The 19,468-nt window shown below is 43.4% G+C and overlaps 1 protein-coding gene across 1 annotated transcript in view; it reads left to right on the forward strand.

The window, feature by feature from the left end:
- Positions 1-18,061, forward strand: part of PAFAH1B1 (platelet activating factor acetylhydrolase 1b regulatory subunit 1) — a 55,904-nt gene extending 37,843 nt beyond the window's left edge. The window contains exons 4-11 of the mRNA XM_080983137.1: positions 3,036-3,110; positions 4,055-4,261; positions 6,952-7,120; positions 9,400-9,502; positions 10,326-10,554; positions 12,264-12,365; positions 12,710-12,866; positions 14,087-18,061. Coding sequence (XP_080839263.1) covers positions 3,036-3,110; positions 4,055-4,261; positions 6,952-7,120; positions 9,400-9,502; positions 10,326-10,554; positions 12,264-12,365; positions 12,710-12,866; positions 14,087-14,160 — 1,116 coding nt within the window. The 3' untranslated portion in view covers positions 14,161-18,061. The remainder of the gene's footprint in view (positions 1-3,035; positions 3,111-4,054; positions 4,262-6,951; positions 7,121-9,399; positions 9,503-10,325; positions 10,555-12,263; positions 12,366-12,709; positions 12,867-14,086) is intronic.
- Positions 18,062-19,468: the final 1,407 nt, after the last annotated feature.

Here is a 19,468-nt window from a genome sequence, read left to right on the forward strand (position 1 = left end):
CAACTATTTACTTAAAACTCAGATTTGGGAGAGGTTAAAATGGGTAAAACCTCAGCGCCTAGGACTTGCCGATCGCATGGTCGGCGGTTCGAATCCCCGCGGCGGGGTGAGCTCCCATCGTTCGGTCCCAGCTCCTGCCCACCTAGCAGTTCGAAAGCACCCTTAAGTGCAAGTAGATAAATAGGTACCGCTTTCTAGCGGGAAGGTAAACGGTGTTTCCGTGTGCTGCTCTGGTGCCGGTTCGCCGGAGCAGCTTCGTCACGCTGGCCACGTGACCCGGAAGTGTCTGCGGACAGCGCTGGCTCCCGGCCTCTAGAGTGAGATGAGCGCACAACCCTAGAGTCTGTCAAGACTGGCCCGTACGGGCAGGGGTACCTTTACCTTTACCTTAAAATGGGTACTATAAATTTCTTCAGTGGCAACTCTAGCCATATTTCATCACATACCAGCCAAAATATCACATAGACATAGAAACCTTACCAAAGGACTGTGGGAAATGCAAGAGCAGTCCCATATAGGAATGCTCTTTCTAACAGAAGTTTTTATAACATCTGCAGTTCTTGTTTTCAGATTATTTAGGATTTCTAAACAATTCCATCTTGGTATAATATTTAGGTGTGCCTTTAAGCACATTTCTTGTGAGACAGTGTTGTTTAGCACTTACTTGATTCTGCTTCTTGCAAAGCCTTGCCTGGACTGCCATGGCCTTGCTAGTAATGTGTCATTTGCCACCAGTTTATCCTCACCTCATCTGTACTTTCCTGTCTTCCTCTTCCATGTTTTATCCTGCTGACCTTATTTGAATAATACAGGCTTTTGGTAGAAACAGCAGTGCTGCTTCTGTGTTCCATGCTCCCTACAACAACAAGCATGCAGTTTATACTACTAAAATGTTAAGTGGTGGAGTTTAGGCTTTCTTTGTAACGGAAGTGTATGTCTACCAGCCTTAAGGCATTTGACCCAACTCTTTTTGAAATAATTGAAACTCCTAATTCAGCTTTTACTTTGTAGGTTTTGAAGGAGGAATAGCTATCTTGGTGTGATCTATAAATACTGTGCTATTTCTTCAGATCATATAAGCGACTCTGACTCTGAACCATTTAAATATATGCTAATCTCCTAAGTACCCTTTAGGCCTACCAATCATGCTGTAAAAGCGCAGAATTTTGTCTGCCTTAACCAAAGTACCCACTTGAGGCCCTACATTTCATTTCCCCAAATCTCATTCAAATAAAGTCCTGGTTGTAATCTCATTGTACGTGTAATTGAAAATGGGGCTTGATGAAAGGAGTGCTGGCATACCCATCAACCTCATTAAAAACTCTTTCCCCCAAAAGGTAAGAAGGAGGACCTGGATATGCTAAGCAGCCTTGTTATACAGCAGTCATTAGGGAGATGTGTTTCACTTCCTTAGGAGAGAGCTGTGTAGTGAAGCTGTGGGAGTATGAATTAGGCAGAGCTCTTAATGAACTAAAAGACCCCAAAACCCAAGCACCAGTGAATTGGAATCTTATCCGTGCAACTGCTGCAGGGGCTACATTTGGCTCCAGCACAAATTAGTTCCACAAATAACCCCAAATTCCCCCAAGCACAGAGGGTGGTAATGCCTCCACTGAGACCTCTTAACCAAGAAGATAATCCAATTACCAGTTCTGACGTTCTGCTATTCTCCTGCCTTTTACAATCTCCAGTATTGCTGGACTCTCTGAGACCCCAGAACTTCAACATTGCATATAGCATCTGTTTGCACTTCCTTTGATTTTTGAGATTAACCTCTTCCCTTAATTTATAGGGCACACAGCTTGTTTAAGTATAATAATAATAATAATAATAATAATAATAATTATTATTATTATTTTTGTAATTGTGGGGGAGCTGCAGCACTTTAACCAGAGCCACTCCCTTTGACATTCATTTCTAAGCTGGGCTGTGGTTTCTGGCCATGCCTTTGTTGAACACCCTGAATCCACAGATAATCAGAATGGTGGCAGACCAGAGAGGAGGGTGTGATTTTTTGGTTTTCATAAACTCTGAGAACTTCCTGTAAGCAATAAGTTATTTCCCTGAAGAAATAATGTAAGGAGGGAAACTTGCTCAGGATGCTTCACCGGATAGTTCAGTGCTTGTGTCTGCTTTGTGCTCTTGGTTGATGTTGGATCATGCATATCCTGAGGATTGTGCCTCTTAACACAAACCTGTTCATCCAGGTCATCCACTAATGATTACAGCAGTGGCTTCCTGGCAGAGTAATTGACAGAATGTGTGTGAGCATGGCACTGGCTGCCACAAGACGGACCCAAGCTTAGGGGATCAGACAAATTCATGGAGGAAGATGAGCTTATTAGGCACAGTAACAAAACAGAACCTGTACATTTACTGGCACTGTGCCACAGAATACTGATTGCAGGGAAGCAACAAAACATGGAGGATTATTGCTTTCATTCCCTGCTTGTTCCTTCCCAAAGACATCTGCTTGGCCACTTGTGGGACGATGAAGTTAGACGGTTCTGGAAAATGTGTATCAACCCATCATTCCCATTAAACCACCACACTTACGAAGGTGGCAGTTTGTTGCAGCCACATTAAACAATTCACATGGTCCAAAGGGGGGGGGGAGAGACCCCCCCCCAAAGCACAGAAGCACTTGTGAAAGCAGATGGGAGGAGCTTTTCCCCCTAAATAGCTAGTTCCTTTGGCTTTTAATCTGGATGTGTTTTATCTCTGGCTTCATACATGTTTGCATCCAGCTATATGCAAATGTTTGTAGGGTTTCTTGATACACAACTCCATGCCTTCAATTTCTAAGAAAATGCTATTCATTCATATATATATATATATATATATATATATATATATATATATATATTTATATATATATAGCTGGCAAAATATTGCTCTGTTTGATGTTCTTAATTTTGGGAGAAAATGCTGCTAAGCAGGACTGATGGCATTGCAGGGGGGTTGGGCTAGATGACCATGAGGGTCCATTCCAGTCCTACAATTTATGTGTTCACAACAATTCTCTTGATCTTCAGAATGAAGAGTTAGATAAGAAGTATGCTGGACTCTTGGAAAAGAAATGGACATCAGTTATAAGATTACAAAAGAAGGTAAGTACAAGCCTCAGTCGGTATATTGCTGGCAACACTGCTGCAGTGCTTTTAAAAGAAGTATGCAAAACAACCTATCCGGTTGGAAGTCCATACTATGATAACTGGTTTTATAATTTTTGACCTGACAATGTATTGCAAATCATGATTTATGTCTGTGTGTGCTCTGCAAGAATCACAATGTGTGAAAAACCGTGAAGTCAGCCAATGCCTCCGCTTAGCTCCATTCTTATTTCAGACATTGTGATATATCAGTATATCATGATGTTTAGCTGGTGATATATCACAAAGTTGAACACCAGATATCACCCAGCTCTAGTCTCCTAATTCCTCTAAATGTGCCCACTGGTCTCAAGGCTATGAGGTATGTAGGAGATAGGATCCAGCTGAAGCCTTGGCAGGTTTTTGCTTTAAACAAACACAAGCAGCATTGTTAAAGGTAATCGTACCAAGGATATTTGATGCAAAACGCAGGAAAGAGAAAAATTCTGGCTGATAAGGAAGGAATGACAGAGCAGTAGACTTGCACTCATATCTAAGGGAACAAAGTTCAGGTAAAGTAAAAATGACGACAAACATATTTTCTCAAAGCTAAAATGAGCTAAGGAGGGTTGGATTGATTTCAAGATAACCAGGCAGATATTTTCCTGTGGCTCTCAGGTTTTGTTCGATTCCTTTTAGCTGTTACAGCTTGTACTTGGAGATAATTTGAGAGCTGTGTAGCACAGTTCCAGGGCTGCTGTAGATTTGGTGATGGTCAATGTGTGTTGGTCCTTCAGGACTTGCAAGGTCTTATTTCAGACATTGTGATATATCAGTATATCATGATGTTTAGCTGGTGATATATCACAAAGTTGAACACCAGGTATCACCTTTTGTTTGTCTTACACTTTTGTTTGTTCTCTCCACTCCCCTCTCCCTGCCCTCTCTCCAAAACCATTTAGGTTATGGAATTGGAATCCAAACTAAATGAAGCTAAGGAAGAATTCACTTCAGGTGGGCCACTTGGTCAGAAGCGAGACCCTAAAGAATGGATCCCTCGTCCTCCAGAAAAGTATGCGTTGAGTGGACACAGGAGTCCTGTCACAAGAGTAATTTTCCATCCAGTTTTCAGTGTTATGGTTTCTGCTTCAGAGGATGCCACAATAAAGGTAAGACTCTTCATAAACCCGGTCTGTCTTGCAGCTCTCCAGAAGTGTGCACCTCAAGGGGTTGCTGCAGGCTATTGACACAGGAGGTGTGAGCTGATCAGAATTGGGATATGGCTCCCATTGTGCTTTTTGGACTGTGTTGGCCCAAGTAATTTCTTTTTTGCAAAATGGCATTCTGTGTTTGTGGTCACCCATAGAAATGTAGAAGCTTCAGTTAATACGCAGCTTGGTGGTTTGCCTCCTGAAGCTGGCATAGGTTGATGTACTATTCTCACCCATTCTGCGAAGCCTGTGTTTGTTTGCTGCAGGCACATTCCTGGGCACAATATAATGTACAATCTTAAACAGCTTAGGATTCTTCACGTGTGCCACTTATTGTACTGTAGTACTGTAGCCCTTAGTAAGAACACCAAGAACACATGATGACTATGTTGATTGTAGTTTCCAGTCTTTGGGACTCATTCATGCAGAAGCTTGCTGTAGCCTGAAGCTCACTATAGCTTGATTCTCAGTGAGGTGGTCAACCTGTTATCTTGGCTCTGAGGCTCCACTTTGGGACATAACTATTGCTCTTCTATACACAACACGGATTCCCTCCACAAAGGGCTAGGCTTCCCCCTGACATGCTAGCTTTCTGTATGCAGGGATAATGGTGGTGATTATTGTATGGAGGGGCATTCAATCACTGTGAACTGGTAGAACACAGGTTGGCCACCTTGGTGAGTACTGGGCCCATATTTTGTTGGTGGAAGAATTTTTGCTTAGAACAAGGGTCCTCATACTTTCTACCCGGGGCCCACTTGGGATGGCTAAAAAACTCAGGCCAGTCAAAATTGGGGTGCCAGGGGCAGAACCAGTTATAAAAGTGTGGCAGATGGAAGCAGAATTTGGCACAATCAGCTGGCAAATACTTGTATAGCTTTCTTCTGATATTAATGCATCATTGGAAGTAGCTAAATACTTTGCCACAGCATTTTCCTTGTGGCAGGTTGAGTTCTATAGCTCAACTTTCCTCAGGCTAACTGCAGACATTTGTTCTTGGAGGCATTGTGATTCAGCCTCCCTATTTCAGGCAGTGTTTCCTGATCTAGTGTCTTTAATTGGAGACAGCTTTTCTTCTATATTTTTTTGTTCCCACCCCCACATGCCTCTCATAAGTATTTTAGCCCAGCTCCTGTAATGTCTTTCCCCATTCTCCTTTTCCACTCAACTTGTACCTTATCATAGTTTCTTTCATCCCTGCTTCCATGTCCTTTTACATTCATCTCTGGTCCTTTCCCCTCAGAGGACTCTTCCCACATTCCCTGAACTTCTCTGTCTCTTAGCCACCTTTACTCTGCATAGAAGGAGTTGCTGGGGCTGGCATTGGTACAGTCAAATATCTTTGGCACAATTAGTGGGGAGAGGCTGGCAAGCAAGGAGGCACTGGCCAGACTGGTAGTGAGTATATTAATACTTAAGGGCTGTGTCGTATAATATATTGTTTTAATACATCACCTGAAGCAATTGGGTTTTTCATACATGACCCATGAAAAACAAAAACAAACCCCAGCACACCTTTTGCTCTGGAGTCACAAGAGACTTAGTGAACAGTGGAGGATGGAGTAATCACAAGACAGATCCTTAAATGGCTTGGCCCTTTAGGCCTCAGATACTTTAAAGCAGTGGTTCCCAATTAGCTAAGTACTGCAGATCCCCTGTTTTTCAAAAGCCAGGCCCCTACTTTTGAAAATTTTGGTATCTCTATGGTAGTTTTTGTTACATGAATGTCTGCAGAACACCAATTGGGAATACTGCTTTAAAGACTGACTCGTTCCCTACAGACCCCCTTGGCTGCTAAGATTGGCAGAGGAAGCCCTCTTGGTAGTTCCACATCCCTCAGAAAGGGGGGCATGGCCCAACAGAGGGCATTTTCTTTGGCAGGCCCTAAGTTGTGGAAGTCACTACTGAGAAAGATGTGTCTGGCATTTTCATTATATAGTTTGTGGCAAATGCTGAAGATACACCTCTGGCTTTTGACACTTGAGAATGTATATTTTTAGGACCCACTTCATTTCTGTAGTTTTAAGTTGTTTAAACTGTTTTTAATAACTCTGTTTTAATTGTTGTGACCAGTGCTGGGACCTTGGGGTGAAGGCAAATGGAATAATATTTTAAAAACTTGTGTCCTGCCCTGCATCCATTGACCCATTTGGGTGACTGGTTTCTCCCATTTTTTGTTCTGGCTTTATTCTTAGTTGCCAATGTGTGCAAGGCAGATATTCAAGAATTTGAAATAAAGTATTCTACCTTGGTATGTCTGAATATTGCTTTTGTCTCATAGAAAGCAGGAGTTTTATGTGTCTACACAAATAAAACATGTGCATCATCCCATAGAAAGGGAGTCTGCTCTTGTTTAAGGCAACAGGAAGAGCAGCAAAATGTGCTGTCTTCTGGCTTATTGATTTATCTTGGAAATGGGTTGGGTGGAGAGAGAAGGAGAGGTGCTGCTTATTGTCTAATTCATTTGAAAAGTCAGTATACCCTTTGAAAATGTTATTGGTTCTTCCCTTGCTCCATCTCTTTCTTCCATTTTGAATTAATGTTGAACAGAGTGCCAGACAGCTGCTTTGAATGCAAATGAGAGCATGGAAGAAATATATATATTTTGTGAGGGCAGATGTTCACCAATTTCTTTATCTGCTTCCTAGGTATGGGATTATGAGACAGGTGATTTTGAACGAACCCTGAAGGGCCACACAGACTCAGTGCAGGATATTTCCTTCGACCACAGCGGCAAGTTATTGGCCTCCTGCTCTGCAGATATGACAATTAAGCTATGGGATTTCCAGGGCTTTGAGTGCATCAGAACCATGCATGGTAAGGAATTGAGGAATCCCACACTTGGATTGTGAGTTAAAATCAAACCAGTCCAGACTTGCCCTTTTCTTGAAACTGAAATTAGGAAGGGGATGCAGAACTCTTAAACCAGGGTTTGGGAGGGATGCTGCAAGATAGCGCAAGATAGCGATTTGCAAGGGGTTTCTCGGCTGATTGTTGGGTCCTGAGAAATCCCTTTCAGCGTGCTTTGCAGATGCTGCTAATCAGCTGATTGATGGTGCCCGCCCCACACCTGGTGGTGTATAGGGCAGATAGGCATGGCTTTGGCTTTGCAGGTCAAATGGGGGAGGGCTGGAGGTTTCCCACCCCTGCCTTACACGTATGATGTGGTAAACTCATGGCTGAACTATACCACTTCAGTCAGCAGACATGTGGAGGGGAGGGCATCACACGATCGAATGCTCTCCTCTCAGTAAAAATTATTGCACATGTAAAGCTAGTTGTTGGAAAGAATGATTTTAGCTTAGCTGTCTCTCTGACTCTCCAGCAGAGAATTGTTCTGTATGAAAGAAGATAATCATGGGGGCTGTCACTTGCAATCTGAAATTGGTATAGTCAAAACACAGACCCACCATGTTCGCATTTTGAGTTATTAGATAAAAAGATGGTTGTTACCTGGTCAGTATCCTGGGTATATTTTGCAGTCTGTGCTTGAAATGTTAACAGGCTTGTGTTTCCTATTGCTAGTTTGACGAAGTGGGAGCTGTAAGGCTTTAATATGGGCCCATTTCCTTAGCTTGCTGGGAAATGAGACGAGGCAATCTTGCTCTACTGTATAGTATGGTTAGAGCTGAAGTTCCCATGGGAAGCATCACATTTTGGTTCATTCTGTTGCCAGCTATATAAGAATCTTGGATATTTCCCAAGGAGGGCATAATTTTTGCTCCATAGTTGAAACCTGCCTGCCTTCTGTGTTCAGACCATAGCTTGCTTGTTTGAAGCATTGTTAACTGCTCAAAACAATGGGAAGGACTCAACATTTGAAATGGGAAAATATGACTTGAAAGGGATTGGGTGAATTAGGATAGGCTAGAGTTTTGCAAATGTGAATTTTACTTCATGCGCACCCCCCCCCCCCGCTCTGTTCAGCTTTCTGGAGGCAGCAGCCTGCCTTTCTTACCAGGCAAAAATAGCAGAAGCAGCGGTTCTGGTCATTTCTTGTTGCTGCCTAAGAGTGTCCTTAAAGAGCCTGTATAAGCAGAATGTGCCTCTATAACTGCATTTACGGCCTGTGGAAAGGAGTACTGTGTCACTGGACCCAGCATGGGAGAAGATGGTTGCTGTTTCCCAGAGAAGCATTGGCGAGAGAGCACATCTTCACAAGCTCCCCTCCCATTCCAGTTCTCTAGAATCTGAGAGAAGCTTCTTACATCACACTGAGCTTTGGAGCAATACAAATCAAGCCTCGCTGTGAAAGAGCTGCTTGCCCCCAAAAGCCAACAGGATAAATAGATTTCCCCGCGTCACTTGCCCCTTGTCTGCTTTGCATGCTTGGAAAACTTGGGGGAGGGGTTTCTTCATGCAATGGTGGAGCAAGGAAATCCTCTAAAGAAGAGTGTTGCTGTTTCCAGCTTCTCCTAAGATTTTGTAGTACAAAGATGAAAGCTGTGTGATACCCTCCCTAGGTCTTCTGGCATGCATGCAAGATTTGGGCAAGGGGGCAATGGTGTTTCCACCTTTGCACCTTTTTGCCTGTCCCTTTCAAACTTTTGTTACCAGCTCAATGATATATTTTTGAGATGTGGCAACCAGAGTGTTCTCAGTATTTCATATATGACCACCTGATGCCTGTTTGCCTGGAGCACACGGTACTGCACACTCCTCCTTCATTGCTGCTGCAGCATCACTTTCTCTTTTGCCGGCAAAAGTGCTGAACATCTAATGCACCTGCCTTGCCTGACTTTGAAACTGGGAAATGCAGCCATGATAATTTCATGTTGCTCATTACAGCCTGCCAGTGTGGGGTGTGTGTGTTGGGTGTGGGCTAAGCGCCCTGGTTTCTTGCTCAAGTTCATTTAAGAAGAACTTAGATTCACAAGATTCTTTTTTGGAAACCATGCAGCGCACTTCTTATAGCCAGACAACCACTGTAGACATCCTGTATTTCTCTCAGTTGGGTCCCTGGTTTGCATATTGAGGGTTACCATACAGGATTATTGTTGCTTGTGTGAATCGAGTACTCTTCACACACATTGTGAGCTAACACAGTCACAGCAGAAGCCTGATGTGAGCGTGTTTGTTGTGTTGTTTTCTTCTAGGTCATGATCATAATGTTTCTTCAGTAGCCATCATGCCCAATGGGGATCATATAGTCTCTGCCTCGAGGGATAAAACCATCAAAATGTGGGAAGTTCAAACAGGGTAAGATCTTGCAGATGTGTTCATGTGATGGAAGAAACAGTGCCTGGTTGCTTTTTGAAGATTCTCCCTAATGCATGGGATGGGGAACCTCATGGGCTCTTGTTGTACTTCATCTCCCATCAGCCCCAGCCAGAATGGCCAGCAGTTGGGAATTGTAGTCCGCAACATCTGGAAGGCTAGTGACTAGTGGGATAGGGCCCACGAATGGATGAACAGCCTGATGTAGGCAAGGCTCTGTGCAGTTGCTCTTAAAACATGCAGAAAGGTGGAGAAGACGGCAAGCAAAGGAATATCTTCTGTACAAGTTTAAACAGTTATACCTCCCTTCGATCCTGTGGCTTGGTGCTTCTTGGAATCCTATTAGGTCTCTGAGAGAAGGAATGACAAACTAGTGTGTCACCAGTGTAGAAATGCTAAGAAGGAGAAAGAACAGTATGAGGGAAGAAGAAAACTGGCATAATTAATGTTCATTTTTAAAAAGAGTCTCAAGATTGCCTCAATGTTGAGGATTCTCCCAACTTCTCCTTCTGATTTATATTTTGTATTAACTTTTGGAAATGGATTCTTTAAATGATCCAAATAGCCTTTGGTTTAACCTTCTGCTCAGCCCCTTGTTCTAGCTGCTGTTTTCTTCTTGTCCATTTGCCCAGACTTCCCCCTGTCTTCTCAACTCAATTTAGACCTTTCATTTATCAAAACATTCTGTTTACAACTGCTGCCAACACCAGCATTGTCCCTAAACCATCAATACTTCAATTCTTGCTTTATATAGTAGTGTTCTGTCAACAGCGGTCTTCTTTTTGTTTATTTTCCTTGCAAACAGCTACTGCGTGAAGACTTTCACGGGGCATAGAGAATGGGTCCGCATGGTGCGGCCTAACCAGGATGGCACGCTGATTGCCAGTAGTTCTAATGACCAGACGGTGCGTGTCTGGGTGGTAGCAACAAAGGAGTGCAAAGCTGAGCTCAGAGAACATGAGCATGTGGTAGAGTGCATCTCTTGGGCTCCAGAGAGCTCTTATTCCACCATATCGGAAGCTACGGGATCTGAGGTAAGGAGTCTTATATTGCGCTTCTCTCTCCTCTCCTTTCCTCTCCTCTCTCCTCCCCTCCCCCCAGGGTACATTTCAACCTCTTACTCTTCATTGAGGCATGCATGGACATGTGGGATTTGTAGTGGCTGTCTTGTTGCCTCGGATTTCCATCACATGCTGGTGCTGTTTCCCACAGCCATTCCACCCCTTTGATTCAGATAAACATCTGATCTAAAGCTCAAAGTCCCTTTTTTAAAAAACTCAAAAAGGAAGAGGTGGTGGCTTTGGGCAAACTTGTGTGGTTACATACTGAAAACCCATTTTTTAAAGAGCATCCCTCCCCCCCAAGTGTGCTAGACTCTTACTCCTTCTTGCTCAGTGCAGTGTTCTAGAGCTCTTCTAGAGCGTGTCAGAATCCTACATACTTGGTCTCTTGAAATAGGCTATCTCCCTTTATAGAAGTGACGTTTCTTTTCTGAATTATTTGGGGCAACACAGTGGACATATGCTATCACTCAACAGTGGCCAAGTTTGAACCTGGTCTCTTTTTTCACTTACTTAAAATAAAAGGCGTGTGTGTGTGTGTGTGTGTGTGTGTGAGATTAAGGTCATATCTCTCAGCTGACTGCTTAGCTGCTTCACTTTCTCTCCTCTGCCCTCTACTGGCTCGTTGCAGAAATGTTTGCCCAAGAAAGGCATGGAAGGTGAAGAGAGTTGTGAGGCTCAAGAAGTCGTTTTAACCTGAGCCTATCCTGGCTTAGATATTAATGGAGGCATGTACAAGGGAGAGACATACACTTAAGAATTCCACACTCTTAAGAGAGATTAATGCGTTTTGGCTGAATGTGAACAATAGATTATGGAGTTGTACGTTTATTTCTTTTGTTTAAAGAGCAAAAGATCATATGACAGATGTCCCTGGTTCCCTTCTCTTTTAGACTTCCCAGTTGAATTTTGGGGGAGTATCTTAAGCAGCTCTAGTGGGTGTCTTGAGTGAAAGGAGAAAGGGGAGACACACGTATTTGAAAGAAGGAGGTGTGAGCCTCAGTGGAGAATAATGGTGAACAGAATAATTGGCAGTGGGCATGACAATTTGACATAGAAATGTGGCCTCAGTGTAAAACTTAACAGTCCAAAACAGTAGCATAATAACTTTTTATGGTAATAGGCTAAATAGTCGCACCAGTTAGTGACTTTAAATTTTCGAGAACTCTTCTTCAGGCTGGATACTGAAGGGAGGGAGTAAGAGAGAAGAAAACAGCCAGTGGAGGCCAAATTCAGCAGGAATGCCTAGTGCTTGGAGGACATTTCTCTCCCCTGCACCACATGTGACCCCAGGCAATGTCGTTAGTGAGTCGTAGGGAACTTTCTTCTAGTTCTAAGATTTCTTTGAGTGGCTAAACTCTATTTATAAGCTTAAAAAAATGCAGACAGCAGTATCGTTGCGTTAGAAAAACAAGCTTCTCTTTAAATAGATCATTAATTGTAATTGAACATAAACAACTTTTTATGTTCATTGGCAAAGTCTAAAGAATTATGTTTTAAAAGTGTGTGAGTGTTGCTGCCGTGTTCATTAACATAAAGTGTTTAATTGACTTCTGAGTCCTGTTTACCTGGAGCACAACTTTCTTTGTGCTTGCTTTAGGTCTCAGGTACTCCAAAGGTGGGTCTGCGTTTCTACCACCTGGAGTATTCATTTTTGTAATTTCCTTCTCTTTCCTTTATAGACTAAGAAGAGTGGCAAGCCTGGGCCTTTCCTGCTTTCTGGCTCTAGAGACAAGACCATTAAGATGTGGGACATTAGTACTGGCATGTGCCTTATGACACTTGTAAGTTCCTGTGTGTCCCCCTCTTGTCGGACTGCAATCCTGTATACTGTTGCTTCATAAGGGAGTAGATGAGACAATATTTCCTGGATGACCTCAAAGCAGTCTCTGAGGAATCCAGCCAGACTAGTTAGAATGAATAGAGTCTGTACAGATTGAAGGAATAATCCATCACAGGGCCTTGTTCTCATCTGGGGAATTCAATTTCCTATAGTTCCAAGGCAGTTAGTTTGGGGCAAGTAGTGGAATGATCTTACCATTGGATTTCAAATCATGTTGCGAATGTTCAGGTGTGCACACAATACGTACTCTCTTGTGACCTTGTGCCATTTTTTCTCTCTCAACAGGTGGGCCATGATAACTGGGTACGTGGCGTCCTGTTCCATTCTGGGGGGAAATTTATTTTGAGCTGTGCTGATGACAAGACCTTGCGTGTCTGGGACTACAAGAACAAAAGATGCATGAAGACTCTCAATGCGCACGAACACTTTGTTACCTCGTTGGGTATGTATGTGCACTTATTCCAGCACAGCGCAGCTGAGTACAGACCTACGTCTTCTCTGTAGGTTGGTCTTTACCTGGAGCCCGACTCACAAACCAGTGGCACCACTCTTCAGCTAAGAAGGGATACACTGCACTGCATTAAATACTCTCTATAGACTGTCAGAGTATACCTGTGTTAGATTGGCTTAAAAGTCCCCATGCTACGAAAAATGTCTGGCCTCCCTCTCTTCACAAAAGAAGAAAGGGGAAGGGGGCATGTTGGAAGTTACAGGGAAAGTATATGCTGGTAGTGTTTTGCCAAGCTGGTGAAGACAGTTGGGTTTCGTTTGTTTCTGTGCAGCAACCTTTTTTTCAAGCAAAGGAAAAAGTGGAAAAATTAGTTGCTTGTACAGGCATAATGAAAATTGAAACTGGCTTCAATAGGAGTGAAACTCCTTTATACCCCTTGAGGGAGAGGTTCCCTGTTCCCTCTTCCTTTGTTCAGACCTGGTTGTTCCTCTGCCCCCACCTCTCCAGTTCACAGGACCCATAAAAGCCAAGCTGCTTTACATTTATTGGCAAGCCATTCCTGACTTGCTGTGCTGACTGTACTGCCAATGATGGCTGATGGATGATCTGTGACGTGGGCCTGTCAGCTAGTGGTTTGCTGACGTAACTCAAGGTGTGTTGCATCAGTGGCACCATCATTTTTCTTCTTTAAAAAAAATGTTAGGAGGAGGAGGGCAGAGTAAAGGTATGTCTGCACTGCTAGTTTACACTAATAGTATGCATCGTCTGCTGGCATGGCTGTCCCTGTGAGGGGGGAAATAATGGGGGCTGTAGTTAAGGGAAGCTGGGTATCTCCTCCTTTCACAGATCTGTGCACAGGTTCCCTAGGGAGGAGGAGCAAGTGTGTTTTTGGAACCCTCAATTAATACAACCCTCATCCAAGAGGACACTCAGAGGCAGTTTCTCCATTGCCTCAAAATACAGGTTTTGGATGAAAAGCTAAAGGAAAGCAATGAAAGCCAGCAAGTCCTAGCAGGTTCCCTTCAGGCATAAACTCTCTACAGTGTAGGAAACAATAAAGATTTGCCATGGCCACTCGCAGTATATGTACTGAATTTTAAAATCTTTTGGCTGATCCAGCATCATGGACATTTTTCAGCTCTAGTATTGACCTATCCTTTGTGGTGCTGTTAGTAACTTCCTGTCTTCCCCCGCCCCCCTCTCTCTTGCAGATTTCCACAAGACAGCGCCCTTTGTGGTTACCGGCAGCGTAGATCAAACAGTAAAAGTGTGGGAGTGCCGTTGATTGAATTCACACCTGGCCCACCCCCCTCTTTCCCTCCCCCTCTGGATGCACTCGGATACCATGGTTACCCATTGAGCTCTGTTTAAAATAAATATTGTCCTTTCATGTAAATTATTCTGGATGTAGATTGAGCTTATTAAATGTTACACACAAAGTATTCATGCATGGTGAATCCAAATTGTATACTGTAAATTTACATACGTTGTCTAGAAGTACCATAGGTTTAAGGACATGGGCTGGCATTGGTCACATCAGACCTGCGAAGGCAGAAGCTGGTTGGTTGAATTAAGGGCACTTAAACCAGCAGCAGCAGCAGCAGCAAAATCCCATTCTGTGCTGGATAAACTGAACACCCGTTCTCTTCTGTTGGGTGGTGCCTATAACTAGTGACTCTCATACGGATTCCTTTTTTGGGTGGGGTGGGGAGGGCTCTTTCAAGAAACACGTATCTCTGTAACAACATCACTTAAGTGTGCTTAAGAAATCTAAGGATACTAGATAAACAAGGCTGCAACTTAGAACCTTATGTAATTAATGGAAACTAATTAAAACTTCCATTTTTTTCTCGTCATGATATATTTGCCAAATCAATAGGATATATTTTTATTTTGGCTTCCTATCACGTTTAAAAAGAAAAAAAAAGGTTAGTATCCTGATACTAACAAGCTGCAATATAGGAAGAGAAACCTTGGTATGATGTGACGTGTATTTTTGTTTTTTTAAAAGAAATGGTTGTTGGAGTTCTATTGCATTCTAACACTTGGCGCTTAATGCTTTCCATGCAAAATGTGTCTTAGGGAGTCTGTCGGTCTTGCTTGAACGTAGCTCTTAACTGGACAGTTGGACTCAATCTCCCAGTTGACTCCTGACAGTTCAGCTTTCTGTTGGCTTTGGTTGTGGTTTATCAGGCTTGTGCGATGTCCACAATATCTGAGGGTGTCCTCTCTCCTCCCCTGCTTTCCCTGGTAGTTGGTGAGTGTGCAGCAAACAGGGTAATAGTGGTGTGATTCCCTCTCCTTTCCAGTTAGCGAAAATGTCTGAAAGCAGGACAGGGAGCCAGAAGATGGTCAGATGTGATGGGTCATGAGAGCAGAGTTTGCAGTGCTCCAAAAAAAGCACTGTAGAAAGAAAGAAAGAAAGAAAGAAAGAAAGAAAGAGGAGGAGGAGAACCACTTATGCTAGCAGGTACTTTGCAAGCTTCTAGATAACCTTACAACCGCATGTTAAATCCACCTGCTGACATGCAAAAGCCTGCTCTTGTTACAGAGTTTTGAAGCCAGCTTCAGTTTGGAAGCTGCCCCCTTAATTTGAAGAGCTCTAAAAGAAAGAAATGCCCCCCAATTCATCTTTTTTCCAAGGAGCAAGCATCATTCAATCAGCCTTTTATTGGTCACGTTCTGTTATAGGCATTTTTAAGTCCAGCCCTTCAGTCCAGCCCTCCAAAAATCCACGTACCAGTCTGGACAAACTGTCGGTCTGACAAATTTTAACACACGTGAAGTATTTTGTTTTGTTAGCTCTGTGGCTTTTAAAAGAACTGGCCCTTAAAAGAAAAAAGCAACAAAACCCCCCACTTGTTTGGAGGGTTACTTGCATGTCAGTAGAAATAAGGCTTAATCACACATTTTGGTTCACCCGCAAGGAGGATTTTTTGGTGCTTGGCTTCTTTTACGGGAGCTGGGAAACCAAAGGCAGTGAATGACTTGAAAGGGTGGGGAGTAAGTTAGGGTGCAAGTCCTGTCTTCTGGAGAATGCAGTTTTTTAGTGAGCAAGTTTCCCACAAGCCGAATCTTTCACATTTTGAAGTCTTACCCTCGTTTTTAAGCTGTTTTTGACAGGAAATTCATTGCTGTTTTTGCCTTTTTGAGAATTTCTGAATCTGTAGTGGGGCAGTCATAGCAATGCCGGTTAGCAATTGTAAAGTAATTCTTGGCTGAGGTGTAGAAATCCTGGTTCTTTTCTTTTTTAAGGGTTAAAGGTAAACTCTGCATTTACAGAGTCTGTGAAACTATGGTACCTATTAACACGGGAGCTTGACCACTATTCCCTTCACTCCTTTGAACATAATACATGGTTTTAGGATAAAAAAGGAACCATTTTGTAGCCTCTAGTAGTCACGAAACCTCCTTGGCGTTGAGTAACTTTAAACTTGTAAGCTACACGTCCATTTAGCCGGTTTACAATAATAGGCGCATTACCATGAGTGGTTGTAGACTGCACCAGCAGTTACACCCCTGGTTTTAAAACAAAAGAAAATGGAAAAGGGGAGAAGTTGGTGGTGTGGTGGAGTTGTCCCTAGGAGTTGTCTGTTGTGCTTCTCTCTGGCTATCTTAATCCTGTGCCTTTTCTTTTTCTCCCGTGAAGAGTCTCAAGCGCTGAGGTTTACTGGTTTGGATTGAAAGAGGATTTTTAAAAAATATATATAGCAGAAGGTATTCAGGAGTGTACTGCTGTGTGTTCCGTCACACAAAGAGTGGCATTCTGTTTTTAAAACTGAAAGGGCAGTGGTCAAGCACCACGCTTCCAAACAGACCAGTTTCAGTGTCCAGTCTCTTGAAACAAAGCCACAAATACATACCTAGACACGTATATCAACACACACACACACATTCCAGAACTGCATGGATTATTAAGATGTGCCCAGGAAAAAATAAATAAATCCTAGATTCATTTTTTTTTTTGAAAGTGCAAAATCCACCCTCCCCTCTTTTTTGATTTGGACACAATCTGAGAGCTGATGACTTGGAGCATCCTGCACTTTACCATTTTCATTTAAAAGCCGTCCTGCTTTTGTGTGTGGTGTGACCAATGAAGTGCCCAGGGCACAATTTTTTTAAAACCCCCCCCAGAAAATACTAGTTGCTAGCAAGTTGTCAAGAAGCTGTGGAGCACTGTAGTATTTTGAAAGCTTTGGCTCTCGCCTCACCAAGCTACCCCTACCCCTCCACCCCTGGTCTAATCTGTTGACACCTGGCTGCTTCTCCCATTTACCTCTAAACTCTCTCTCTCTTTTTTTTAATGTGAAATGAACTGCCTGTTTAAATCATTCTTAAATAGCTTTCTCTTCTCCTCTCACCTCACTTCTCTGCCCGTCCCTCATCCCATCTTCCCACCCCATGAAAGCTATTTAAAAGGATACGGTTTGGGTTGGGTTTTTCCTCCGCAGTGGCTTGATAATCCTGACATGGATTGTTTTGAGTGCAAAATTTTAACAGAATTTGAATGAAGGAAAAAAGAAAAAGAAAAAATCCACTTAATTATTCCATATTCTCACTCTGGCTGTGTATATTTAAAAATAAATAAATACCCAGGGTACTAGCTACTGCAAAACCTCTCCATTAGTGGCAGAAATGATGTGTATAAAATAGGGAAACTTGTTTGGGAGGTTTTCTTTTTTTGTGGGGAGGGGGGCAGAGGGTGGGCAAAAGGTTGAGCCAGATTGGCAAGTCATGACTGGATGTTAACCAGCCTTTTTTATTCTCTTTCTGCTGTGTCCCTGTAAGTAACCACTTTCTTGTCCTAAGCATATCCTTCAAGCTGTCCAAAGTTCTTTATGAAGAGAATTAGCAAAATATTCCACGTTTTTAGAAGTTTGATCCCAACACTGACATGACGACAAGCATCTTTATTTCTCTCCCCCCCCATAAGAACGGTGTAGAGATTGCCATTGGAGAAAGCTTCCCCCCTCACCCCCAGACTGTAGGAGTTAACTGAAGATATTGACACAATTAAAATAAAAAAAAAAATCAGTAAAGGAATGTATATAATACTGCTCTGTGTTTTACAGTAAGATTTGTTGCTCTCAGACTGTGTAAAACAAAATTTATTCATGTTTTCTGCATATTAAAACAAAAATCTTATTGTACCAATTGGTAAACTATTAAATGCATATAAAACTAAATGCGTTTCGTTCTTTTTGTTTGTCTAGGTGCAGAAAAGATCATGTGCTTTTAGATTGTGCTTGATTAGGCAGTTAAAAGCAGATGGCAAAAGAATATCATGTTGGGTTTCAAGCTGGAGGAAAGCAGTGCTTCATGTGACAATGCAAGTTGGGTGAGTGGTGTGGGGCAGAGCAGATAAAAGGAGGGGTGGGCTGGTACAGCTGGGCAACCAGCTTACACAACATTTGTCTCTTGTGAAGCTCTAAAGGGGGCAGTTGCCCTCCATTTCCTAAGTACAGGCGCCCCCCCCCACCTAATGTGTGTTCTACTTGTGTACAACCACATGTATGTGCAGCGCCAGGAAATAAATAGAACCGGAAAATGGCGGGGGAGAGTCCCCGCAGCTCACGAGGTGACCCTGCCCGGAGCGGACGTCAGTCAGGGCAGAGGAAGCCCCAGAGAGACCTTAGGCACCGTGGGGCTTTTTTTTAGGCTGCCCAGCCTCCCCGCCTGACAGCTGACTTGCATGGTAGATTATCAGCCGGTTTCCTGCACAGCCTCCAGCCAGCCCCAGAACTTCAGCTCTAGTTGAAGCAAGAGTTGGAGAGCAAGGAAAAATTAAGTTGCGGCGGGGGGCACCTGCAGTCAGAATCTGCTTGTGGAATTCATTGTCGTAGAACGTGGTGAGGGCCACGGGCAGAGACAGCAGAGGCTGGCACCTAAGGGCAGATGGGGCACTGCCCCACCAGCCTACCCTCAGCTGGCCCTTTCCTGCTTGCAACCAGGCCTGGAGGTGCTGTTGCCTCTCAACTTCCTCCTTAGCTGGTGTTGCCCCCTTCTAGAACGCAAGAATGGGAGCAAAGCTAGGCCTAGCAGGCTCAGGCGCCACCTCCTGTTGGTCTCTGTCATGCTGGTCTCAGTGGGCAATGGCCACCATGGCTTAGAGATGCATCTAAAAGCAGTCATACTTGGAGGTCTTCTTGATGGTGACACAGAACGGAGTATGTTCAGAGGGATGATTAAGGACAGTGGCATGTGGCTGTGTGTTGCCTCCAGACCCTGTACTGGAGCTTCTAGCCGGCATCTAGTCAGTGCCTGTTGGAAATGGGATGTCAAGTTTCTGCATTAATGCAACTTGAGATCTTGTTACGGTTAGATAGCAGCACTGCAGAATGCCCTGTACATCTTGCCACTTGGAAGTGGGCAGCCCAGATTAATGCTTGAGGCTGAAGGTCCCTACTGGAAGACAGTTAGCTTGTTTGTGGGAACAGTGGATTTTTTGGTTTTTTAGCCTGTTGCTGCAATACTTAATTACCCAAACAAAACTCATTGGAGCCAATTTGTTTTCAAATGCTTGGAAGCTGCAGTGTCACCCAGGACTCTTCGGCTTACTATCACGTATTTGGGGTTGACTCGCCACCCCACCC

The sequence above is a fragment of the Podarcis pityusensis genome (assembly GCF_964106645.2).
Source record: "Podarcis pityusensis genome assembly, chromosome: 15".
NCBI lineage: Eukaryota > Metazoa > Chordata > Lepidosauria > Squamata > Lacertidae > Podarcis > Podarcis pityusensis.